Source organism: Numenius arquata, chromosome 6 (genome assembly GCF_964106895.1).
Source record: "Numenius arquata chromosome 6, bNumArq3.hap1.1, whole genome shotgun sequence".
Lineage (NCBI taxonomy): Eukaryota > Metazoa > Chordata > Aves > Charadriiformes > Scolopacidae > Numenius > Numenius arquata.
The window spans coordinates 1,252,192-1,277,611 of NC_133581.1; the positions used below are offsets into that span (position 1 = coordinate 1,252,192).

Sequence of the window (25,420 nt, forward strand, 5' to 3'; positions counted from 1 at the left end):
TGCCTCGGGCCGTTATCCCTCCTGCTCGGGAACAGGACACGCACGCACAGAGTCACTCCCTATTTTTACTGGCCCCATGTCCGAGGTCTGATTTCCACGCAGAGAAAATAAAAAGGATCCCTTTCATCAACAGAGCCATGGAGGCAAATCCTTCCCCTCCTCCCCCTTCTAAAAATCACAGCTATAACCCCCTTGCTGCCGGAGTCTGGCACCAGGTTAGGAAAAAGGGATCGTTTGGAGGAGGGGGGATTGAATAAGGACACAGGGCAGAGAAACCTTCAGCGTGACAACCACCAGTGCCTTTCTTCAGCAAATTTTCTGGGTACCAGGGGTGCTACGTCCATGGGTCCTGCCAGCACCGGCGCGTGATGGCTGGAGCCCTCCAGCCTTCCCCTTGCCTCCTGCCCAGGCAGTCCCATGGCCATCTCCAGCCTCCCATGGACAACTCCAGCCTCCCACGGCCAGCTCCAGCCTCCCAGGGCTAGCTCCAGCCTCTTACAGCCAGCTCCAGCCTCCCATGGCCAACTCCAGCCTCCCACGGCCAGCTCCAGCCTCCCAGGGCTAGCTCCAGCCTCCCATGGCCAACTCCAGCCTCCCACGGCCAGCTCCAGCCTCCCAGGGCTAGCTCCAGCCTCCCACGGCCAGCTCCAGCCTCCCACGGCCAACTCCAGCCTCCCACGGCCAACTCCAGCCTCCCACGGCCAACTCCAGCCTCCCATAGCCAGCATCAGCCTCTCACAGCCAGCTCCAGCCTCCCATGGCCAACATCTCCTTTCTGCTCCTTTCTCCCCAGGGCTCCCATCTGCCAGTCGCGGGGCGAGGGGACAGGCTTTGCTCACAGACAGTGCGGGCACAAATAAAAACAGGACAGAGGAAAAAAGCTACAAAATTCCTTACAACACTCTTCTCTCCCCGGGAAGCCCAGGGAACATCTCATGCTGTTTTTTCTTCCTCCTTCTTCAAAACTTCTGGCAAGTTTTGAAGTGGGGTCTTTTAGTTTAAACCATTTCATGCGCTTTTATACACGTTGCGCTCACCCGCCTCCTCCCACCTTTCCCAAAGCATCTGTTAACATTTCTCATGCTATTTCTGGTTCTCAAGGTTGCTAAACTGCCGCCCAAGCGTAGCCCTCCCCTCTCCCCCCGGCAAGAGACACACGACAGGCCCCAACCTGCTCCCTGCTCTTCCTCCACCCGGCTTCTGCGGGATTCCTCCGACAGAGAGGAAAAGCTGTGACTCAGCCCGGGGACTCTGCAAACAGAGGGCTCGTGGAGTCGGCTTCCACTTTTTTCCCCAAGAACGTGGAGACTGTGGCTATTTGTGCCTTTTCCCCGGGTATTTATGGAGCGAGGCGCTGTCTAGACTCACTTTTGGTTTCTTGAAGGAAGGTTTTACCTTCTGGCAGGAATGTAAAAGCTCCTGGTTTGGTTCAAGTAGCCCACAGAGCCTTCCTCTCCTGCACCGGCCTCCACGGGCACTGGGAGCCTCCGGCGCTGCCGGGACTCCTGACCTGGACCTGAATTAAGGTCCATTTGCGTCTCACCGACGGACTGGAAAGAGCCTCACACGAGTGTGTGTGTATGTGTGTGTGCGGGGGGACACGGAGGGGGACTTCCCACGCTCTCTCTGGGTAGTCTGTGAATCAATTTATAAATACTGGCGCTTTTGCTCCGTTTGTGTTTCTGAGCATGAACTCCCGAGCCTCCAGCTCAGCCCCCAGAGGGATCAGTAGTAAAACCAGCAGATGCTGGCTTTTTTTTTTTTTTTTTTTTGCTTTAAAATCAAGTTTTCTCCAAAACTTTGGAACCTTGGATTTGGAAATTTCTCCAAATCTCCAGTGCAACCCAGCAGGGCGGTGTGGTGTCCCAGGGACCGCTCAGGCCAAGCCCAGCTGCCGGACAAGCGTGTGGGTGTTCCCCTCTCGGCGGTGGGAAATCTGCCTAAACATTTTTCCCAGGAAATACTTTTTAAGCACAAACTGCTGTTTCTGAGGAGGTGAGTGAGCAAGGCACGGTCTACATGGGTGTGATCCTCAGCAACGGGTATAAATCTTACCCTGGTGCTCTGCAGGACGCAGCATGGAAGGAAGGAAGGACTCAACCAAAAAGTGGCAACCAGGGTCCATGAGAGCTGGTCGAGGGGCGGCTGTAGATCTGAGGTGCCTGGGTCTAAAAGAGCTGCTGCCCCTTCTCCCAGAGAGGCTGAAGAAGGCTTGGTTCTTCTCTGCTCAGCCCCGTGCTGACCTGTTGGGCTGGGTTATATTTATTCAGGTGCTGCTTGTCTTCTGGAGAATCTCCGCAATGTGAAAAATCCCGTGTAGAGAGCAGGGAGTGTTTCCTCCAGACACCTACCGGCTTGTCCCCGCCGCCTGTGACTCTACTGTAAGGTGGTACGTGCCACGCACACCCTGAAACTACACCCGCCTTCACGTTCACCTTTTCCACAGGGGCTAGCAACTTCCCAAAGTGACCCGTGAGCTCGAGTGGCTCCGTCGCTGTAAAAATCACTTGAAAATGTGCCGTGGGTGGGAGGGAGGAAAGAAAGAACAACAGGACTCGCCCCTTCCCAAACCGGGTGCACTGTAAAGACAACTCAAACAATGCAGAAAGAGAGGGGACTCCTCGGGTGACCAGACCCTCTGAGAAATACCGGTTGGATGCGTTCCCCTTTTCAAAGCAGGAATCACCAGCGACAGGTTAAAATAGAGCTTGTGAAGTTCCGACTTGGTCCCGCTGGACCACCACGATTCGCAAAGAACGGGGTTCGGAAATTTCAGCTGGGACTAGATCCTTCCTTTTCCAAAGGAGCAGCAACACAAACATGTTCATTCGTTTGGTTGTCAGACTCTTTGCTCGGGATTTGGGTTTCCCTCTGTTGCTTCCTGACTAACCCAAAGAGGATTTTCTTTACGGGTGCATGTTCTTGGTGCAGACCCTGCCGAGCAGGTCTGGACTTCTTTTGGCGAGCCCCGCCAGTCACCCTTCCTGGCAGGTTCAGAAAAGCAACTGAAAGCAGGAGAAGGGTGGTTTCATCATTAGGAGGCTGGACCAGGACACAAGAGACCCAGGTGGAGTTCTCAGGTTTGCTGCAGGCTCCCAGGGTCCATCTCACAAGCGCTTTTAGAGATCTGAACCAGGTGGTGTGAATCCAGATCTCTCGGTGGCACACGAGGAGCACTGAGCACACAGATCCCAGTGCCTCACCAGCACCCGAAAGCTGTTGTTTAGTGGATTGATGTGGGATTGTAGCCTTGCCAGGTCCTTCAGTATGACCGCAGAGGGCAGGACAGGTCACGGGAGGTGGGAGGATACTCCAGGGACCGGGACAGGCTGTCTGGAGCATGGACAGTGCAGGGGACACATGTCACCGTGCTCCCTTTGCTCTGGTGTGGGTACCAGCAGACTGTGCTTTGCGGGACAGTCCGTCAAACGGCTTTCACCGGCGTGACATTCCCTTACGAAAACGCTCGGCAGCCCTCACAGACAGCGCTTTGTTGTCCTGGGAAGTTTAAGAGATAACATCATGTGGTCGCCGGCTAATGTTTCTAACCGACGCTTTACGTTACTGGCCGAGGCTTTCGCTAATCTAACATTTCTGCCTGACCCGTCCAGTTGGCACGGGCTACGCTCACAGACCTCGTTATACCTGCCCCAGGCGGGACCCCCGGCAGTGTTTCCATCACATATATTTCACCAGTGCCCAAGCCCCATCATCTACTTGGTGCAAAGTAGATGCCTCCCTTGCCACCTCCTCAAGAACTCGACACGCGCTGCCGAACGAAGCCGTTCCCCACCACCGCCTTTAGGGTTGACCAGACGGGGCATGAGGGACCACTTTGCGTGTTGGCCTCATTCCAGGTGGTCCAACTCGGGCACGAAACGCTTTAGGCTACAGGCATCAAACTGTATTTGACCCGTTTTTGTGTCACATCGGTTAAACCATCAGTATCGGCCCCGTGGCTCCAGGGAGGAAAAGATTTTTCATTCCTATCTTGTGGGCAACTGGGAAGTCCCGTCACAACGGGCAGATTTCAGTGGGATGACTGATGGAAACAGAGACAAGGTCTGCTAGAAATGGGTTAGGGAATGCTAGGAAAAACTTACCATTACTCCTAAGTAGCTTATTTTTAAGGTTTGGGGTTTTTTGCCGTATTTTTCTACTGTTGTTCCAGCAAAAGCTGTTGCTTTTTGACCAGCATTTCCCCACCGCTACAATCATACACCCCACTGGCCTCTGATACCAACAAACCTTCTCCAGCATGGTCCACCTGATCACAGTCTTAAAGGTACTCGTAGACCTATGATGAAAAAAACCTCACAGACACTAGATGCTGCTATTAATAGCGATGATAATAATAATAGCCCTAAAAAACCCGCTAGTATTCCACATTTTCAAGTTGTCCAGTCTTCACCCAAAGTCCAGAATTTTTCACAATCCCTTTCCACGTGCTATAAGAACAAAAACGTACAACCACAGCAGACAAGGAAGAATTATACCGAATAAAAATCATGTCCGACGATAGCAGCGATCGGCCCAAAGAGAAGAGAGCGCTACTATTCTTTCCCCTCCCTCAGAGCTTCTCCACCCTTGCAACGCTGCAGCTCCCTCTTCAAAGAGACTCAGAGAAAGTCAAAACAATGTATGGCCCGTTTCCATTCGCTATAAAAGCACAGAAACATAGCCCAGACAACAACGCCAGGCTCCCATCACAACTCGGTGTGCCTTCGCTGTGTCTCCAAGGATAAGACTGTCCGGAAAGTCAGGGAGTGAGATTTCCTTTGCTTTAAAGTACAATACGACTTCACCCACCGCGATGTCCTTCAGCAATGACTTCTTCTGGCCTCCCCAAGGCCCTCTGCTTCAGCACATGAGGTCTCCTGCCCTGGGACAGGTCACGGTGCCAGGCTTTAGCCAGGCAGTTAAGCTTCCCCTATAAGTCCCCCAAGAGAAGCGTGGTGCTACCATCTGTCCTCACAGCCAGGATGTGAGCCTGGCTTAACTGCTGGAGCCCGTATTCCATTAAACACCATGGTCATGTGCAAGGCTTGGCTGGTTTAGGTTGCCCAGAGAATTTAGGTTTAGGTTGCCCAGAGAAGCTGTGGCTGCCCCATCCCTGGAGAGGTTCAAGGCCAGGTTGGAGGGGGCTTGGAGCCACCTGGTCTGGTGGGAGGTGTCCCTGCCCAGGGCAGGGGGTGGCGCTGGATGGGCTTTAAGGTCCCTTCCAACCCAAACCGTTCTGTGATTCTATGGTTTGCTTGGTGACCCACAGAAAAACACTGCCCTGCACCATCCAAAGAGCAGGTGATGGTCTCAACCTCATAATCTCAGGTTCAGATTGGATATTAGGAAAAATTTGTACAAAGAAAAGGGTTATTGAGCCTTGGAACAGGCTGCTCAGGGCGGTGGTGGAGTCACCACCCCCGAGGGATTTAAAAGACAGGTAGACGTAGTGCTTAGTAATGTTTTTTGTCAGTGTTAGGTTGAGGGTTGGACTCGATGACCTGAAAGGTCCCTTCCAGCCCAGAAAATTCCCTGATTCAAGCTGCACAGCTGCACATCACATGGCTAAATTTGCCTCTCGCTTCCCTTCCTCCACGTGCTCGCCTGCTGGGAAAGGGCGCAAAAAGCAGCCGCACCCTGCGGGGAGATAAGAGGGAGATCAGGAAACCCTCTAAAGCAGGGAAGCGTGAGCCACCGCTGAAATGACAGCGGGGAGAAGCCACCGCGCGTGGCAGAGGTTGCAGAACTGCGGGAGCTCGTAGGGATGCCCCCAGGGGGAAGGGGGAACCTGGGGAAAGCTCGGCCATAACCCCATCTCCTCTCTGGCTCTTTGATCTTTGGCTCCCTCCACCTTGAGAGGTGAAGCACTCTCAGCCCTTTCTTCATCTTAATTCAAGCCCAGCTGCCTCTCGATTTTGCAAAATCATAGAATCATAGAACGGTTAGAGTTGGAAGGGACCTTAAAGATCATGGAGTTCCAACCCCCCTGCCCTGGGCAGGGACACTTCCACTAGAGCAGGTTGCTCCAAGCCCCATCCAGCCTGGCCTTAAACACTTCCAGGAATGGGGCATCCACAGCTTCCCTGGGCAACCTGTTCCAGTGCCTCACCACCCTCACAGGAAAGAATTTCCTCCTAATATCTAATCTAAATCTCCCCTCTTCCAATTTAAAACCATTACCCCTTGTCCTGTCACTATGTTTCCTGACAAAGAGTCCCTCTCCGGCTCTCCTGTAGCTCCCTTCAGATATTGGAAGGCTGCTGTGAGGTCTCCCCGGAGCCTTCTCTTCTCCAGGCTGAACAACCCCAGCTCTCTCAGCCTGTCTTCACAGGGGAGGTGCTCCATCCCTCTGATCATCTTCATGGCCCTCCGCTGGACCCGTTCCAACAGGTCCATGTCCTTCCTGTGTTGAGGACTCCAAAGCTGGACACGGTATTCCAGGTGGGGGTCTCACGAGCACAGAGTAGAGGGGTAGAATCACCTCCTGTGACCTGCTGGCCACACTTCTCCTGATGCAGCCCAGGATGGGGTTGGCTTTCTGGGCTACCAATGCACGTTGCTGGCTCATGTTGAGCTTCTCATCCACCATGAGCTTCTCATCCACCTTTATAAACCATTATAAAGTCTCCAACCCCTCAGAAATGTGCCCCTCCCCCCCCCCCCCCCAGTCTGCCAGCTAGGATTCAATTAATATCAGGCGATTTAAACTGAATTACAAACCTCTGGCGCAAGGCTCCATCCTGGTTTAACTTGGCCAGCCTCACACCACACCCTCATTGCCATAAACACACGTTTGGACACAGGCACGGCCCTTAACGCAGCGGTGAGAGCCAGGCAAAGGTTAAATAATGAAAATAGCATGAATAAATAAAAAGGAGGGAGCTCGGCAGGATAAGGACCTGCTGACCTGGCAGGCGCACGCGTTGCTTCCAGTTCCATGCCCTCTTTGGGACGCGGGTATCCTGGGAGGGAGGACAATCTCCCCATGGTGCTGGGTGAAGGGAGGGGGGCACGGGGGTTTACTGCCTTAGAAACGCCCACAGGGATCAGGGATCCCTCAGGACACATCAGAAGGAGCAATTTCTACTCAGCCCCTCGCCGAAATGCCAGGGGTGCTAATGGGTTACAGCTCCTGCTTGGCCAGGTGGAAGGGTTTTGGGGCGTTGGGGAATAAACGGGATCACAAGTGGCACAAAACCTTCCAGCAGCGCCTTGGCAGCTCACCCCGACCCTGCGGGGTCCGGTGGCGTTTCCCCCACTGAGGTACATGGTGGCTGATCCTTAGGGAATCCAGCTTATCCCGAGGGTGCTTTCCTACGACTCTACCGTGAGATAAAAAACTGGCTCGTTCTGTGGCTGGTCCCGCTTCACCCCTGAAGCTTCGCAGCCATCGCCATGGCCAGGGGTCTGCTCCTTGGGCAGCCACCCAGGGTTTGACCAGATGGGCTCCTCTAAGCACAGATCCCCCAGTGTTTGTCTTTCGGACAAACACAAACTGGGGGGACCGAGCTCCGAACCCCATGGGCCAAACTGGGCACCACTCACCCGCTGGAATAACCCGGATTTCAGTCCATTACGGACACGGCCCTGGGGCAGCAAGTGAAAGGGAGCCCGAAATATTACATTATACATGAAACATTCCCAGCGACGGCCATCAGCTGTGGGATTAAAGTGATCTGAGGGTATAAAACAGCCCAGAGCTGGGTTTATTAGAGCACGGTCCCTTTTCCAGGTATCTTATGCTAATGCGCACCGAGATCTGGGAGATAGGGACGGTTTGAGGACAGTAAAAGGAAACCAGCAGACAGGCATTAACAGAGGGAAAATTCACAGGTACCCAGGCTTGGGCGCAGGGACGGGTTTTATTACACTCAGAGGGGTTGGCAGAACACCAAGTTTCTATTCTAACATGTGTATGAATTTATATCCTCGTGTGTGCGTGTGTGTGCGCGTGCGGATGGGCTTTAGTATCAACCACAAGAGAGATGAAAAAGGCAGAATTTAATACACCGGCTACAAAATGCACTTCAAAGTAATTTCTAACGGCGTCTCGGCGCTGGGGAGCGTTACTGGGACACAAAGGAGGCTGAAAGACCAAAAGATGCTGGTTTTCTTTGCACAAATGGTGTGTGCGGGTCTGTGTGGGGCTGGGCAGTGGTGGAGGACACGAGCCGTGTCCTTTTCCCGGGAGCTGGATCTCCCCAGCATCCAACCCTCGGACAGACGGGGCAGTTTCGTGGAGATCGGTGAGAAAACTCCGTCTGCTCTCACCTCGGGGGGAAACACACGGAGCAAAATACCACGAGCGTTTCCAACTCGAGAAATAAAAAGCGATAGGTAAGGGACGTAGGGCAGCTCCAACCAGCCCTGCAGCAGATAGCCAGCCTCCAGAGGGGAAATCCCAGGAGCCGGGGCTGACTCCAAAGTATTCCCCAGGGATTACACGCAATTTAGCCCACGCTCAGCTAACAAAAACCTCTTCGAGGGAGCTCTGCTGCTGCCAGGGATGGCTGTCACCGCGGCCCCGCGGCACGGGCCAAGCACATTCAAAGGTCCCCTCGCAGGAAACCCCACCAAAGACACTGATTAATTTCTTCCTCCAGGCCCGCGAGGAGTATTTTAGAGCCATACCTTGGAATTCTGACCACCTTTTAATGAAGTGAGCGGGTCCGACCCAGGCGAAGCAAACGAGGCGCTGAGTGCCCAGCCCACGGGCAGGTGCCCCTGGAGCTTTTCAGAAGGGAATAAAAAAAACCCCAAAGACTTTTTCTGGCTTTTTTTCAGCTCACGCACTAGAGCAGAGCTGAATATCCTGGATATCGATGCAAAGCGTTCCCCGAGGTGTTATTATACCTTTTTTTTCCCTTCTTTCCCCATCCCCACCCCTTGCAGTTCTGCTCTCGGAGCAGTGCCTGGATCTCTCTCACGTTACTTATAATTCTCATCTGAAAGAGGAAGGGAAAAATCTGTGAGCTGATCCTCTCAGCCTCTCACCAACACTCGGCCATCGCAGTAAATTTCTCCCCATCCCTAATGCTGCCAGTGGAGCAGCATTTACAGTGATCTCACTTTTCTCTCTGCGGGCTATACCCAGGGTAAGGATACTTTAGCAGCCGGGATAGAGCTTAAAATTGCCACATAACAAAAGATAATGACACTATAGTCATGAAAAATGACTCAGGACACTTACAGTCACGAGCGCGTGGCCACGGGGATCCGTGTGGCTGTTAACGGCCTCTGACGGGGCACAAAGGCAAAGGCCACCTCGGTCCCTGTGAACATCTTGCTAGAAAGAGACGTGCTGAAGTACCACAAAACTCGGGGTGTGCCTGGAAGGGACGGGCGAGAGGGGAGAGGTGGAAATAGGTTTCGGAACAACATCCTGGGACGTGTCATCTTCAGCCCCGGTCAGAGCTGTGCGAGGTGTCTGAGAGCAGCAAGGAAAGCCCATGGTGCTCACCTGACTGCTCTCATCTGCCCACCCTGCTCCCTGGAGACCCCAAATCAGAGCACGCACACACAGAAATCACCCGAGAATGTGTTTTCTAACTGTTAACCCTCTCTCCTCTGCTTCTGCTGCAGTTGCCTGTCCTGCGAAGCGACATGAGTCACAAAGGATCCCTCAGCAGCAACCCTGGCTCCTCAAAGTAAGGATCTCCATGGTGGGCTTCCTCCATCTCGCAGCTGGCACCACCCGGGGTGGGGGGGGGATGCTCCTAATGGTCCCACTTGCCCTCCCCAAGTCCCTGGTGTTTGTTTCACCCTCCCTGGGCACCTCACAAGCCGCAGCCATGGCCAGCATCGCTGCCTCACACCTCACAGGCCCTGCGTGCTGCAGCTTGGTGATGCCATGTTAGGTGCAGAGAGAGGAGAAGGACACCAGGAGCTTCTCCACCTGCAGCTTGGAGGCTACAACAGCCCATGGCAGCTTCACGATGGAGCCAGAGCCATCAGCTCGCTCCCTCCCACCTTCCTCCACGCTCCTGGTCTCCTCATCCCACTCCATCTCCGAGTGGGATGTAGGTGTATGAACACCTGCCTGCCCTCAGGAGGACATGGTGACGGAGCAGAAAGGAGCCACCAGCCACCCTCCGGCTCACTTCACTGTGCAGGACAGCCCGACCACGGCACCTGAAACCCCGAGGTCCTGCTTTGATCCTCCCCTGCCAGTCCTGAGCCGGAGAAATCACTGTCACCTCCTGGCTGCACACTCCTACGCACAACCCAGGCATGGGGGGGTGGTCCTAGAAAGGGGGTAACCCACGCTTAGAGACCTGACACCCCAAAACTCAAGTATTTACACACAATTATGCCCTTCCACATTTTGACATGGGACGTGTTCTACATCTGAGCACCTGCCTTCAAGGAGTTCGTCTCCAAAGGGTCCATTAATAAGGGATCTTAACCTTGGCCCTTCCAGTGCCTCAGGGTGAGGTGGACTCAGGTATAACGTGGAGGGAGGGGTCTACCCACCGAAACAACCCTTTATCGCACTCTGGGAGCTGCTGTCCTTCCAACAGCCCTTCCAGAAGCCATGTCCTGCCAGGGGACACTGTGTGCGAAGGTAACTCTAGTGGGGACAGGCCTAGATGGGCTCCTCTGTCTCCTGTTTCCTGCTGCTGGGTTTGGTGACGTGCCCGTGGTGTGGATAACAGCTAGGGTTGCAGAGGGTCTGACCAGCAAACGCTAGTTAATTCGGCATCACAGAATCCCAGAATGATATGGGGTTGGAAGGGACCTCTGGAGATCATCTCCTTCAACCCCCTGCCAGAGCAGGTCCACCCAGAGCAGGTCCCACAGGAACGTGTCCAGGCGGGGTTTGGAATGTCTCCAGAGACAGACACTCCACCACCTCTCTGGGCAGCCTCTTCCAGGGCTCTGCCACCCTCAAAGGGAAGAAGTTCCTCCTCATGTTTAGGTGGAACTTCCTATAGTCAAGTTTGTGCCCATTTCCTCTTGTGCTATCACTGGGCACCACTGGAAAAAGACTGGCCCCATCCTCCTGACACCCACCCTTTAAGTATTTATAGGTGTTGATCAGATCCCCCCTCAGTCTTCTCTTCTCCAGACTAAAAAGACCCAAGTCCCTCAGCCTTTCCTCATCAGAGAGATGCTCCAGGCCCCTCATCATCTTTGTAGCCCTCTGCTGGACCCTCTCCAGCAGTTCCCTGTCCTTCTGGAACTGGGGAGCCCAAAACTGGACCCAGTGCTCCAGATGGGGCCTCATCAAATCATGTCTGACGGACGTGATGGGGGAGACAGGGCTGGTCCCCCTCGGGAGAGCTGCAGATGTGAAAGCAGACATTAAAAGAAGACCTGGGAGCTGATGGTTTCTTTGTACCGTCTTTCTTTTACAGCGGGAGCATGGGGAAAGCGGACGGAGCCGCCAAGCTGAGCGCCAAGGACCTGTACGGTAAGTCGTGCCCACAAACACCTCTGAGGTTTCCTACAGAAAAATCACCTCTGGGGATGCGGAGGCAGTTGTTGGGGGGTTTTAAGCTGGAACTCAATCAAAGCCAGGTGAACCCAGGCCTCCATAGGGAACGGGGAGCAAAAAGGCACCTTCTCTCTGTGCCACCGCCTCCCGGGCTGGGGACAGCTGTGATTTCATGGGGACACACACAAACCACCCCGAGCGCTGCTTCCCCTCGCCCCCACCCGTCACCCAGACCCTCTGCAGTTATACGAGCAAGATAACCCGATAAAGGGCCCAACAAAAGAAAGACTGTCCTCAGCAGGTTAATGATTATCCTCTTTTAACTACTCGGTGAACCGTGAAAGCGCCAGTGCCCTTTGGAAGCGGAGGGAAGGGGCAGGAGGCGCAGAGCCCGAGCCACAGCTTCCTTATAAACCAGCCCAGCTCCAGGGGAGCCAGTGAGTCGCTGGGAGAGGGGCTGTAGAGAACATTTAGGTATCAATAACAGTTATTCCTCATCACAGCGGCTCTCTTATCGTACCCCAGGTGAAGACCTGGTTGATGCTCTCACCGGGTGTGAACAGGTTGCGTGTGCCCCTTGTTGGAACGTCTCATATTTGCTCAGAAACACCCCCCCCCCCCAACCTTGGCAGCTGCGAGGGGAGGGTGGTTCATTTGTCCCCTGGTTTATTTGTGACTTTGGCGGCTGGACGGTTTCGCCTGGAGGTTTCTCAGCGTGGAGTGGCCCGGGAGCAGCGTCCCACGAGGGACGTGTCTTGGCTGGGGAGAAGCGGGCGCTGGTGGGAAGGCGGGGGCTGCATTTAGTGTCAGACATAGTCATTGTTAACATGGATCAGCTGCGAAGAAGTGAAACGGGAATAAAGGTAGAAGAGGAATTTGGCGTTTACTGGCTTGGGGACGTTTGTGGCCGGGATGCTGCGTGACGGGCGGGTGCCAAGGGGAGGTTTGAGGGGTCTGTTGGTGTCTGGAGGTGAAGGGACACACGATAAACCCGGAAAGAAGCAAGAGAACGAGGGTTGGAAATGTTTGGGTGCTGCTCCGCTGTGCACACAGGACTTGCCGGTTCGGAGGAGCTCCTCCTGCCTCTAACAGCATCGCTGCTCTTCCTGGGCACCGAGAGCCCCCGCAGATCCGACTGGGGGCAGGAAGGTTATAGGTAAATAGAGAACTGTATAGACCCGCGTAAAAACGAAACCGGGAGCCGACAGCTCTGCTGGAAACGCGGGACGCGCGCAGGTCAGAGCCCCCGGGAGGGAGCCCAGGGCTCCGAGCCGTCGGGGTTTCGGGGTGGGATCCAGCCCTGGGCACAAGGTCCCTGAGCAGGGACCACCCTGCGCCGCCTCCGCCCCAAAAGCTCGCAGAGGGAAAGGCCGACAAACTGCCTCTAAAACAAACACAGTTTCTCAAATAAGTCGTTTTCAACACCGAGTTACATCTTTCACATTTTTTTCGCACGCACACACCCCGAAAGCAAATTTCACCGGGGATGGGGACCTCTCTGACCAAATTCCAGCAAACCTGAAACGAGGACCCCGAGTCCCTGGGCCAAATCCTGCAGAGCAGAGGAGGAAATGAGCTGCTCGTTATTCCCCCGCCACCTCCGAAGCGCGGGACGGGGTCTGCAGTAATTTGCTGTGTAAACCAGCGGCTGGCCCAGCCCGGCGCTGCCCCAGTACGTCCACTGGGTTTTCGCTTGGCAGAACCTGAAGCCCTCCCCGCTACTCCAGCCTGCCTCTCGCACGGGACACGCAGCAGGTGTTAAACCAATATTTAAATACCTGGGCCCCCTTCGCACTCGGATCCTCCCTCTCCTAACATTCCTTTCTGCTGTGAGCTGGCACATTTTGGGGGTGGAGGGCAGGCAAGAACTAAAATTCCAGAGAGAATTATGTTTCATAATGAAACAAAGCACCTGAAGCCGAGCTGGCCTTGATTATGCGGTTCCGAAGCTGCTGAGGGACGTTCGGAGCTTACAAGACTTTTCATATTTTCATTTTTCTGCAGTTTATTCAGGCTGGACCCTCAGCCTCCAGAGAAACGAGTGTAAGACCTCCCAAATTCAGAGCGCACAGAAATCTGCTGCATTTAAAGCTCGCTGGGCAGCATCTTCCCATCAGCTGTGGCTCCGCTGCACACAGATGCCAAAATGCTATTCCTAAGGGAACAAGGCCTTGGTTTTAGCTTTCTTCAAGGGTGTTTTTTCTACAGTAGAGGGTCTCTCACCACTACGCAGTACGGGAGGAAGGAGGGCATGGACCGAACCATTAGCTCAGGTTCTAAATGCTAACCCAGCCTGACCTAACGTGATGGAAGTCCCAACCGCAGGGACACCACCGCTACCTGGGGGCCAAGGTGTCCCCAGCACCAACGGGGACTTCCTAGCAGTATTAAAGCCACCCCAGGTGAGCCCCTGGAGAGTGATATTAAAACCATGGTGGTGAGGCTGTAGCAGAGCAGCAGCTCCAGGCTGTCACAGAAAGGTGACAGAGGTGGGGGCATCTGCTCTGGGGGGGTTCAAGGACACCGTGCGAAGCTCAGAGGGTCACGTAGGTCTGCACAGGGGACAGCCTGGTCACATAGGTCTGCACAGGGGACAGCCTCACGGCTGGTGGTGGTGGTGGTGGTGAAGGTGGCTGCGCTGGTGTCACCCTTGGCCTGCTGTAATTGCCTTGGTCACCAAGTACACGGCACCACCGTGTCTTCTTCACTGTGGCGAGCGCAGGGGGAGGCAGGGAGATAACCAAAGCCACCAGGGAATTCCGCAAAGAAATTGGCTTAAAGCCCTGAGATACCTTCCCCAGGCTCTATCCCTACCAGAGCTGGATACACTTCCTCGGTGCTCAGTTCTTGGTGGCGTTTCCCGGCTGTCACGGGAGCGGGATACTCATCCCTTCCTCCCCCCTTAGCAAAACGGCATCGCATTTGCTCAGCTCCACGTTCTGGAAGAGTCTGTGGCCGCCCGCGGGGCGCGAGCCCCGGCGGAATGGCTGGCACCTATCAAGTTGCCGCCTTACTCAATGCACAGCAGCCAGCTGAATAAATGTTAATGCAGACCATAAATAAATTAAGGCGCTTCTCCGCTTACTGGCGTCTCTTCTGAACCTAGATGAAAAGCCGTGGTGGGGGGGGAAAAACCAGTGTGGCTCCGGCAGAAGCCAAGGGAAGGGCTGGAAGGAAGCGTTTCTGCATAGTGCTTTCCACAGAGGGCTTCTGCCACCCCTTTCCGTGGTGGAGAACCCGGGTGGAGTTCTCCAGGCGTTCCTCTGAGGTGCTTTGGTGGTCGATCAGACAGCGCTGGCTCTCGTGATGGAGAGTGGAGGGCAGTTTGATGACTGTGAGGGATTTCTCATGGGGCTGTAGAAAGGAAACGGCTCTGCAGCAGCGATCAGAGCAGCCCATTTGGGTTTGGGTGTCTGTCCTTAGGGTGCTCAGCCGCTTTCCAGCGCCTCTGGCCAACTCCTCGGGTGTCTTTGCCTCTCATTTCAAGTGCTGGGGCACAGAAGTGCCCAGCTGGGTCCCAGGGTGGGATGTGGAGGGGCACTGCAAGGTGTGAGACACCAGCCTGCCAGGAGGGCATCTGTCTCGCATCCAGACCTGTGAGACCCAGCCGGTTGGCTCTAACCTGCCCATCTCATCCTGGATACACTCATTTCTAAGAAAAACCAAAACTTGCCGGGGTCCAGGGCTGGAAAAGGGATTTTGGAGGAAGAAAATCTGCCCGTAGCATGAGTTAGGCTGGAGAGAGGTGGCGCTGAGCAGCAGCAGTCAGCATCACTTGACACTGCGCTCCCTGTAACCCAAGATGGGCTTCGGCGCTGTAACAGGACACGGGGCACTAACACAAAGAGAAGAGCCGTCCCAGCCTGGCCCTGGACGAGTATCGTCTGCCTGGGGAGCCACGGCGAGACAGACTCCACCGGTGCCAGCTGCTTGGCAGAGGATGCTGGCCCTGGCTCGGCAGAACACACCGATGGCAAAGGAGTAAAACATTTAATGGTCACAAAGCAACACCTGGGGGTCTCCACAGACCTCCCTCGGCTCCCAAGAGGGCCTCCAGCCCCCAGCCGTATGGGGAAGTCTCCAAGGTGAGACTCGCCAGCCCCCAGCACGGTCCCCAGGCTGTCACTCTTCGCTGCCACCTCTCCCACACCCTGGCTCGCACCCTGGGTGAGCCCACCAGACCCCCACCACAGACAAGAGTCACCCCAAAAAGCAGAAAGACAGAAACATTGACTCACTTTCCCTAAAGCTGCATTGTAAACGGGCATTTTACTGACGGCTCCGCACGATGACCAACAAAAGGCTCATTATTTACTATTAGTTATTGCCTGCCCAGACCACGAGCTTGTTAATTATCTCAGCTGGAGGCCATGAGGAAGTCACAGGGTTCCCAATCACAGAATCACATGGGGTTGGAGGGGACCTCTGGAGATCATCTCCTCCAACCCCCTGCCAAAGCAGGTCCACCCAGAGCAGGTCCCACAGGAACGTGTCCAGGCGGGTTTGGAATGTCTCCAGAGAAGGAGACTCCACCACCTCCCTGGGCAGCCTCTTCCAGGGCTCTGCCACCCTCAAAGAGAAGTTGTTCCTCCTCATGTTTAGGTGGAACTTCTTATATTCAAGTTTGTGCCCATTTCTTCTTGTCCTATCCCTGGACAAGAGTCAATGGAGCACTGAGATGCTGTTCCTTCCCCACGGCCTTCTAGCCGAGGGTTTGTGCGTGGATTTGACACACACTGGGATTGTCTGCAGGATACAGCCCTGGCAGGAGCGGTGGCAGAGACCGAGCTCGCCCAGCTACACAGTTGGGGCGAGGGGACCACGCGCATGGTCCCAAGGGGATCTGGGCAGCATCTGAACGGTGCCACTCACCGTCATGTCCCTCAGATGTCTTTTAGCAAAAGCTAAAAATGGAAAGCACTGGCATTCACTGAGGTTCGATGGCTCGGTGGGAAGGCCAGGAGGTGACAGGGGGACGGAGGGAGCTGGTGCCGAGCGCCGTGGTACCGACCTGACAGGGATTTACCGGGTCCAGCGTTTCCTGTACACGCCATTCCCCTGAGGCTCTGTTTGCCCAAGATCTCCAGAGCCCCGGACAGGGCAGAGGGACACACAGCTGTGTGTGTCCCCAACCTGCTGGACCATCACGGCCACCACATTTCCCCTTTGGGCACCGCTTTCCCCTGCTCCTGCCCTTTGCCAGGACAGACTGGAAGCTGCTCGGAGGAGGGACTGTCCCTGGATGCATTTGCCCAGGGCAACGGGACAGTGACAGGAGCCCGAGTGCTCCTGCAGTAGGTGGGGTGAAAAGCAGCGCAGTTTTCCCACGTGCTGTCACTCTTTGCCCACCGCGAGGAAGCCCTGGGCAGCGGTGATCACAGGTCTGTCAGAGCAGTGCCCGAGACGTTCATTCCCCACCTCCTCCGCTGCCAGCCCTCAATAACTCCCTTGTCCTCCCCCACCGCTCCCTCGGTGCCTTTTCAGCTTCTTTCTTCACACTCCCACCCCAGATTCCAGCCTCAGATTACCCTGGCTCCCCTCGCGTGCTGCCTTGGGGGTCACCCTTTTATTCAAAGCCCTGGGCATTTAATAATCCCACTGGAAACAGAGCTGGAAGGAAAACGGGAAGCCAGAATCGCTCTTGGTTCCTGCAGACCAAAACCCAGGGATGCATAGGATCAGCTCAGCCCTGACTGGAGCTACTGGGAGGACTGGGCTGTGCTCCGGGTGCTGCTGGTTGGGCTCAGCCCTCGTGTGGGCATCGCAGGGCTTTGGGACAGCAGTTAGAGACAGGGGGGCTGCAGAGAGGGACCTGCCACCTTGGCCACCTCAGCGCCCACTCGGCATCTCCAGTGGCCCTTTTTCTTTGCCACTTGGGGACCACTGAGCACAAGTTCTCTCCTCGTGTGGAGTAACCGCTCAGAAGTTATTTATACGACCCTTTTTCTTCAATGGAAATGGGTTGTTGGATATGCCTAGGTATCTCAAGAACAAAAGCTGCGCTAGTTCATAACAACAAAACAAAAAAGGGGGAAACTTTTCATTATGAGGTGGTTTTTTTTTTGGTCCTCAAGTAAAGCAAATTCACCGGTTTGATTAAATCAAAGTTCCCCCAATCTTACCAAATGCATTCTGCTGTCTAAAAAAATGTTATTACCCGCTACGGGAAGGTCAGAAAACAACACTTTAGATTGTTTGATGAAAAAAAAAAAATCTGGTATATTTCTTCCAGCCCTGGTTGCAAAGGGAAAAAGGAACACCTCTACCCCTGCAGCTCCTCAATACCCTGATTATTTTCCGCTGAGCGGCCCCCGGGTGCCTGCCCGGCCGACTGCTCGCCCCGGTCCAGCCCGCCCCGCGCTCCCCGGCACAAACACACAGTGTTTCTTCATGTACTCGGTCCTTGCACAACCCGGGAGCTGGGTCAGGTTTTTATTTGCTCTTCTAGAATGGGTTGTGTCTTCAGCTAATAAAACAGGAATGTGAGCCCTTTGGTCTGAGCTGGTGGCAAATATTAAGCGTGCCGAGGAGGAATTTCGCCCCGTGACACCTACGAGCGGCTGCCGACGCGCTATCGGGAAAGTGGCTCCCTGTGCCACAGACCATTCATACCTCTGCCTGTCCCCAACCTCAATGAGAGCCTTTTCATTCATTTCAGGACCTTCCAGGTCACGTATTAACGTGCCACCCATGGGCGATAGCTGTCCCCCCCCACCCTCCCCTCGCCGTGCAAAGGTTCCCAGCGTCGCAGCCGCCGATACAGACAAGCTCTGGCAGTTCAGAAAGTACCACGGTGCTAACAGGAAAAACTGGGAGCTCGATGCATCCTGGGCTGCATCAAAAGAAGCGTGGCCAGCAGGGTCGGGGGGGGGATTCTGTCCCTGGGGAGAACCCCCCCCCAGTGCTGCCTCCAGCTGTGGGGCCACCAACAGCAGAAGGACACAGACCTGTTGGAGCGGGGCCAGAGGAGGCCACGGAGATGCTGGGAGGGCTGGAGCCCCTCTGCTGTGAGGACAGGCTGAGAGAGTTGGGGGGGTTCAGCCTGGAGAAGAGAAGGCTCCAGGGAGACCTTAGAGCCCCTTCCAGTCCCTCAAGGGGCTCCAGGAAAGCTGGGGAGGGACTCTGGATCAGGGAGGAGAGCCCTAGGAGGAGGGGGAAGGGTTTGACACTGAAAGAGGGGAGATGGAGATGAGATGTGGGGAAGAACTTCTTTGCTGTGAGGGTGGTGAGAGCCTGGCCCAGGTTGCCCAGAGAAGCTGTGGCTGCCCCATCCCTGGAGGGGTTCAAGGCCAGGCTGGAGGGGGCTTGGAGTGACCTGGTGTGGTGGGAGGTGTCCCAGCCCAGGGCAGGGGGTGGCACTGGATGGGCTTTAAGGTCCCTTCCAACCCAAACCATTCTGTGATTTTATAAGAAGCTGCAAAGATACTTCCAAAATAGAGCTGTCCCCATGCCAGCTGGCCACGGGGACCCCTGAGCAGGGAAGCTTCTGCAGCATCAGCAAGGTCCAGACCTGCAGATGCCTCCCTGCCGGGAGCTCAGACACCGCAGTGCCCGAAACCAGATCCTCAGCTAACCCCGCAGGACCCAGAGCATCCTCCCACTGGGCGAGGAAGCAGGATCCTGTGGGATGGGCAGGGCCGTGCCGCTGCAGGTGGGATCTGGCCCCCTGCTCGGATCCCGGGAACGGATGCTGTTTCATAAGGCTGCTTTATAACGCAGGCCCTGCTAATTTGCATCGTTGCCATTAGCATACGGAGGCATTCGCTGCTCTGTTTCTCCTCGGGAGGGTTGTGTCCTGACCTGTTGGTTTGGCACAAAGAGTAGCTCACGCTTCGCTGGCAGGTTACTATAAACAGCACGTGCACTGCTAGATAATGTATAGATAATATAAAGAACTGGCAAGCTGCAGAAGGCAACAGCCAGGACTTTCCTTAAGCTGGTCTCATGGGCGCGGAGGCCGGGGAGGTCGCTAACGTGATGCGGGAGGTCCTTGGTCCGGTACTGCCAATGAAAACAAACCCAATCCCATACATTTCGGGTTCCTTACGGGCTGCTTCACGCACGACTTGTCCATCCCCCACTTCTTCTGCTGCGCTTCCCACCCAGCAACGGCTGAAAACAAATACGGGGAGGATCAGGGAGGATCCTGTGTGACAGAACTCGCTAATTAATCAGAGAAGGATGTGCACGGAGGGGAGGCGGGGGCCTTGGCGGCTCTGGTGTAACTGGCTACACCACAACTGACTTTGGCCCTGGAGAACAGCAAGAGCACAGGCGAGTTTTTGTTTAGGGCAGTTTAGGATATAAATGGACAGAAAGAGCTGGTATCTTGGGACTGAGCTTTGGGACCCAGCCTGTAACCCCCGTTCAGCCCAGCGTGGCATCCGGGTGCTCCCCCTGCCAGAAGCAGCAATGAAGGGCTCACACTCCCCTGAAACTCCGAGAATAGGCAGTGTCACAGCAATCCCGAGGCCTTCTGCCCCCTCACAGACACTTAAGAAAATGCAAAAAGGGCAAAAAAACCCCACTATAACCCATTAACAGTCTGGGGAAAGCAGAGCGTGGTGGGAGCAGACCCCATTCTGCCCATTTAGAGTCACAGAATCATTCAGGTTGGAAAAGACCCTTGGGATCATCGAGTCCCACCACCAACCCTACTCTACAACGTTCTCCCCTACACCATATCCCCCAACACCACATCTAAACGGCTCTTACACACGTTCAGAGATGGTGGCTCAACCCCCTCCCTGGGCAGCCTGTTCCAATTTACCCCATGTGCGGAGGCAGAAGCATCTTCTGCGCGGCGCTGTACAGCCATACCTCAGCCCTTGGCAACCGCAGATCCTTTCAGCACACCAAACATCTTTTGGCTACCTGCTTCAGGGTCAGGCAGGCTGAACCCCAGGGGAGCCCCTTTCCCTCCTCCCTAGGCAGATGTTCCCCACTGTGAATAATCACAGCCCATTTCGGAAGCCGGCAGCAGAGGCAGAACCCAAGCCCAGGTCCCCCCATTTGGTATCTTACCCCCACGACCACCCTTTCTCCCACCCTGGAGCCCAACTGGTACGTTGTACTGGGGATGCTCTCCCCCACTGGCTTGGCAGAGGCCAGGCATGAGGGGAAACAAGCCCGCTTCTGCCCTCCTTTGCACCACTCTACACCCCTAGAGACTTCAACCAAGCTATTTTCATAGAATCATAGAATGGTTAGAGTTGGAAGGGACCTTAAAGATCATCCAGTTCCGACTCCCCTGCCGTGGGCACTAGAGCAGGTTGCTCAAAGCCCCATCCAGCCTGGCCTGAAACACTTCCAGGGATGGGGCATCCACAACCTCCCTGGGCAACCTGTTCCAGTGCCTCACCACCCTCACAGGAAAGAATTTCCTCCTAATATCTAATCTAAATCTCCCCTCTTCCAATTTAAAACCATTACCCCTTGTCCTGTCACTACACTTCCTGACAAAGAGTCCCTCTCCGGCTCTCCTGTAGCTCCCTTCAGATATTGGAAGGCTGCTGTGAGGTCTCCCCGGAGCCTTCTCCTCTCCAGGCTGAACAACCCCAGCTCTCTCAGCCTGTCTTCATAGGGGAGGTGCTCCATCCCTCTGATCATCTTCGTGGCCCTCTGCTGGACCCGTTCCAACAGGTCCATGTCCTTCCTGTGTTGACTCAAAGCGGGTCCCAGCAGGCAGAATTTCTGCCACGAGCCCATCTGATGTGCACACAAGCCATCGGGCCGAAGGGATTGCTCACAGCCATGTCCCAGCTCCCTGCAAAAATGGGGGTTGCATGGAAATGAGGAGGGAATTTGGCTCCAAAGATGTGGTTTGGCTTCCTGGACCAAGCTGATATCCCTGTCCCTCAAACCAGGACACCCTCCAGGATGCGCGTTGATCCTGCTTTTTTCCCCCCTCGCCTCTCATTTATCCCCCCCTCTTTCATCCCTTCCAGTCTTTAACATGAAGCCAAACAGGACGCTCTCCCTTCCAGCCAGGGTTTTAGCCTCGTCACTGGGATTTCAGCCCAGCACCCAGTTTTGAACCCTTGGGTAAAATCCACCTTGCTGCCTCTGCAGTGGTCTGAGCTTTTTCCAGTTCACGTGGCCACTGGTGCCCGTGGGAAACATCATTCCCACAGCACTGTTTATCCCTAAGATATTGGTGATAGACGACACTCTTTAGGCAATGGCTTTGCAGTTTTTTCCCCCACTTCTGGGTAGGAGACAAGATTAAAGGCCGCTGGTTAGGGAAGGACTGAACGACTGACCTGAATTCAGTTAAAGAACCATTTATAGGGTTTTTTTTTTCCCTGAAAGGGGTGTCTTAGGACTCGCTGGGCCAAATCCTTAGAGGCAAGGGATAAGAGGATTTACCAGAGCGTGGGCATGTCCCACGTGGAATCCATGCTCGAGTCATTCAAAACTTTCTAGATCACCCGTAACATTGATGCAAGAGTTTGGGCTCAGCAATGGCACGACCATGAACTACCCACCATTGCTCTTTAGGCCACAGCAGTGGGTGACACCAGCCACCTTCCTCCACGTGAGGCAGGATCCCCGCGCTGTGAGGGTTGTTTGGTTTTTTTTTTTTGTGGCCGGACACCAAAAGCAAGGGACAGAGCTGTATTGTTCTCCCATCTTGTTGGCTCTCTTGGCAGACAGGAGGGAAAAAGCACAGTGGTGGTCACTGTGGGCTCGCACCAGCTTTTGTCACCTTCAGATGTTTGCTGTTCTAGTGCCACCACCCCGGAGCTCTCCTTGCCCTTTGCAGCGCAGTCTGTGCCCCAACCAAAGAGCCGTCCATCGCTACGGCCTCTAAAGCTCACAGCAGAAGATGATTCACTTAAACAGAGGTACAGACGGGTGTCTAAGCTTTGACAGCAGCTGCCATCTGATTGAGGGGAAAAAATCATGGCAATATTCCTGTAACGCTAATTTATCGCATGGGGATTACGCAAGTTCTCCGCCTCCTGGGGTTGGATAACGCCTTCGGTGCTCGGGTCTTCTCCATTGCAAGACGCTGTAGAAATGCAAAGTGTCCTCCTGCAAGAGGTGTCAGATAAAGCGGGAGGAAATTAGCTCCTGCTGCTAGCGTGCCAGCGATCGTTCATACAAAATTAAGGAGACCGAGGACAGGGCTGTGCCAAAGGACAGTGTGGGAGCCACCCGGGACAAGCGACCCCTCTTCGGAAGTCTTTTCTGGCCAAGGGAGTCCGCTCGTCCGATGTGAAGGATCCGTAGAGCCAAGCAGCCGCAGATCTCCCTGCGGGGAGCGTTCCGTGTGTGTGTGTGTGTGGCACGTTGGGATCAGCCCAGCGCAGCCAGAGCCAGATTGAAGCCAAGGCAAATAATGATGCATCCACGGAAAGGTCTGCAATGTTTCACCACTTTGCTTCGAAGCAAACAAACCAAAAAAAAAAACCAAAACCCTCTTTTTTATTTTAAAGCACCCACGTTCCTCAGATAGACGTGGCCTAAGACCCACTATTTTATGCTCTGCAGCCTGGAGCTTTAATTCTTCCTGTGTTTAAATCAAAACTAAGCGCTCGGGAAGGAGATTTCGGCGTTCTGGCACCCCGCTGTCCCCGGAAAGCCTGGCTGTTCTCAGGCCTCGTGGTTGTATTTGCGGATGCCAGGAGGAAACACAAAAATAAAAGTTTCCATGGGTGTGGGGGGGGCAGGTAGGAGCCAAGGAGACAGACGGGATTTCAGAAGGAACAAGCAGACACCTTAAAGAAAGGGACAGGAAAGAGAGTATGCAGAAACACCCCCTTCCTCGCTCCGGGACGTCACTCGAATGGCATCCCGAGACAAAATAAAGGCACTTTGTTCTAGTTCTGGTACTTTTAAAGATAATGCAGAAACGCCACAGAGAGAATGAGAGGGAAGGGGAACATCGGCGTTGTCTCCCTGCCCCAAAAGGCTGCGAGCGGCTAAAGGGGCCTTTGGTCCTCCCCGTGAGCTTAACCCCAAGCGCAGGTGGTGGGACGCAGGGGTTAAACAGAGGTGTCAACAGGTCCCCGAGACTTCCAAGGGCTTCCCCAAACATTTTCTCAGAGGTGCACGCTGAGATCTCCCCTCATCATGACACCTGTGGCTTCTCTGAGCTCGGAGGATGGGGCAAAGGCATCGGAGGGGACCCCAGAAGGCCTGCGGGCAACCGGGCACTGCCCTGACCATTGCTGCGGCTCCCTGGGCTGTTCTACCAGAAAGCCAGCCTGGTTCTCCTACTGGAGCCTGGTGAGCTGTTCTCCTGCCAGAAACTCAGACCTTCACTAGCCTCCTGCTGGAAACCACGTCCCCCTGATAAACTTCCCTTCCTCGGGGACTCCCAGCTCCCGACACAGCTCTGCACCCTTCCTTTCAGGGCTGGAGACGTTTCCCTGTCCTAATGTGAAACCTCTTTGTTTCCAGACCAACCACTTTTCTACTCCCTTTTTAAAAAAGGAAGGGACGGGGTGCCTTAAAAATCCAAATTCGTCTCCATCCCACCCAGCCGCGGTGTTCTCATTTCCATTAGTGTCATCTATTTACACGAGAAGTGCTCGGTGAGGAAATTGAGGTTACTGAGAGGAAAAAAAAAAAAAAAAAAAAAAAAGAAAAAAAGAGTTGCTCACATCAGCCCCGAATCCCGAATCCCCGCGGGGTGTGTTGCCGTGTGCCCTATTCCAGACCTTGCCCCACATCTGAAGTAGGGCGGGCTGCAATTAAAACACGCAGCAAACAGAAAATACCATTGACCCTTCAATGCCAGCCTAAGGTGGGAGGCGGCCGAGCTGAAATATTAATTAATTTACTCAAGGTCACTCGGGAAGGTAATGGCTGAGCGGGGTGCTGTGCTGGGTGTCTGAGGTCTTTTGCACGCACACACCCCCCCCAACCGTCCTCGCTCCACCTTTGACTCGGTGCTGGTGGTGGAAAAGGCACAGGCTGGGAGACCTGCATTCTCCACTAAAGCCCCTGGAGCGTGGCTACCAAGAAATCGGTTTTACTTGCGAGCTGCAGCCGCTTCAGGGCTACCAGGAATTAGCCACAGAGACAGAGCGCACTCCTGTGTGTTCCGAGGCACAGAGATCCAAGGTGCAAAGGACTCAGGTGCCAAGCTGATGGTACACCTCGGGCTTAAAGAGCGTTAGAAAAGTGTTAAAATTAGAAATCGGCTTGAAATCAGCTTCTTTCAACCCTTGCCGGGCTCCGAACGAAAGCAGCAGCAGCTCTTTCCGTGTTCCCTGTCTCTGGGCTATCTCTGTACATTTAGCACGTCCTGTGGCCACAGACGGGTTTGCTGCCAATGCTCAGCCCTGCATCTTTAGAAGAGTATTAAGAGGAGCTCCATTTAAAAGCTCTTCTCTGCTGGCCAAGGAGAAGGGTGAAAACCCCAAGCTGAATCCCAAGGAAAGCCAGCGCTTGTTCTGCAGAGACACCTGCTGGCAACGCCACCGAGCTCAGGGACGCGCTCGTCCTCCTTTCCATAGAAGTGAAGTAGAATTAAAAGCGTTAACGGAGATTCAAGGGGAACGCAGGGGAAAAGGTTCACGCTACCGAGGTGGAACCCCAAGCAAAAGCACGTGGCAAACCTTCAAGCGACCCCAAGCCCCAATCCCAATTCCTCCAGCCCGTGTGTCTGAGCGGCATTTCGCAGCCCGAACCAGGGCAGGTCAGGGGAGCGAGAGCACCCGACAGACACTCGGCAAGAAAACACTGCGAGAGACCCGCAGCCTCATATACCCGAGAGGTTTGAGCCTCTTCAGCCATAATCAGCTTTTAACCGCCCTCCCCGCCAGCTCTCTGATTTTAGGACAGCCAGAGAAACCCCAAATTCCCACTACGTGTGAGCTAAAAAAAAAAAATAATTAAAAAAAAAAATAAAAATCAAAGTAACCTGAAACAGGAGCATTGTCAGGGGCTGGATGGGTTGGCTCAGAAATCCCATCCCATTCTAAGCAGGAGAAATCCAGGCGTGAAGCTGCATGTTACACGCAGGGACAC

At 54.6% G+C, this 25,420-nt stretch overlaps 1 protein-coding gene across 1 annotated transcript in view; it reads left to right on the top strand.

Annotated features, from left to right (window-relative positions):
• The first annotated feature begins 11,364 nt into the window (after positions 1–11,364).
• EPS8L2 (EPS8 signaling adaptor L2) overlaps positions 11,365–25,420 on the top strand; it is a 44,770-nt gene continuing 30,714 nt past the window's right edge. The window contains exon 1 of the mRNA XM_074148647.1: positions 11,365–11,413. Within this exon, the coding sequence (XP_074004748.1) occupies positions 11,365–11,413 (49 nt within the window). The remainder of the gene's footprint in view (positions 11,414–25,420) is intronic.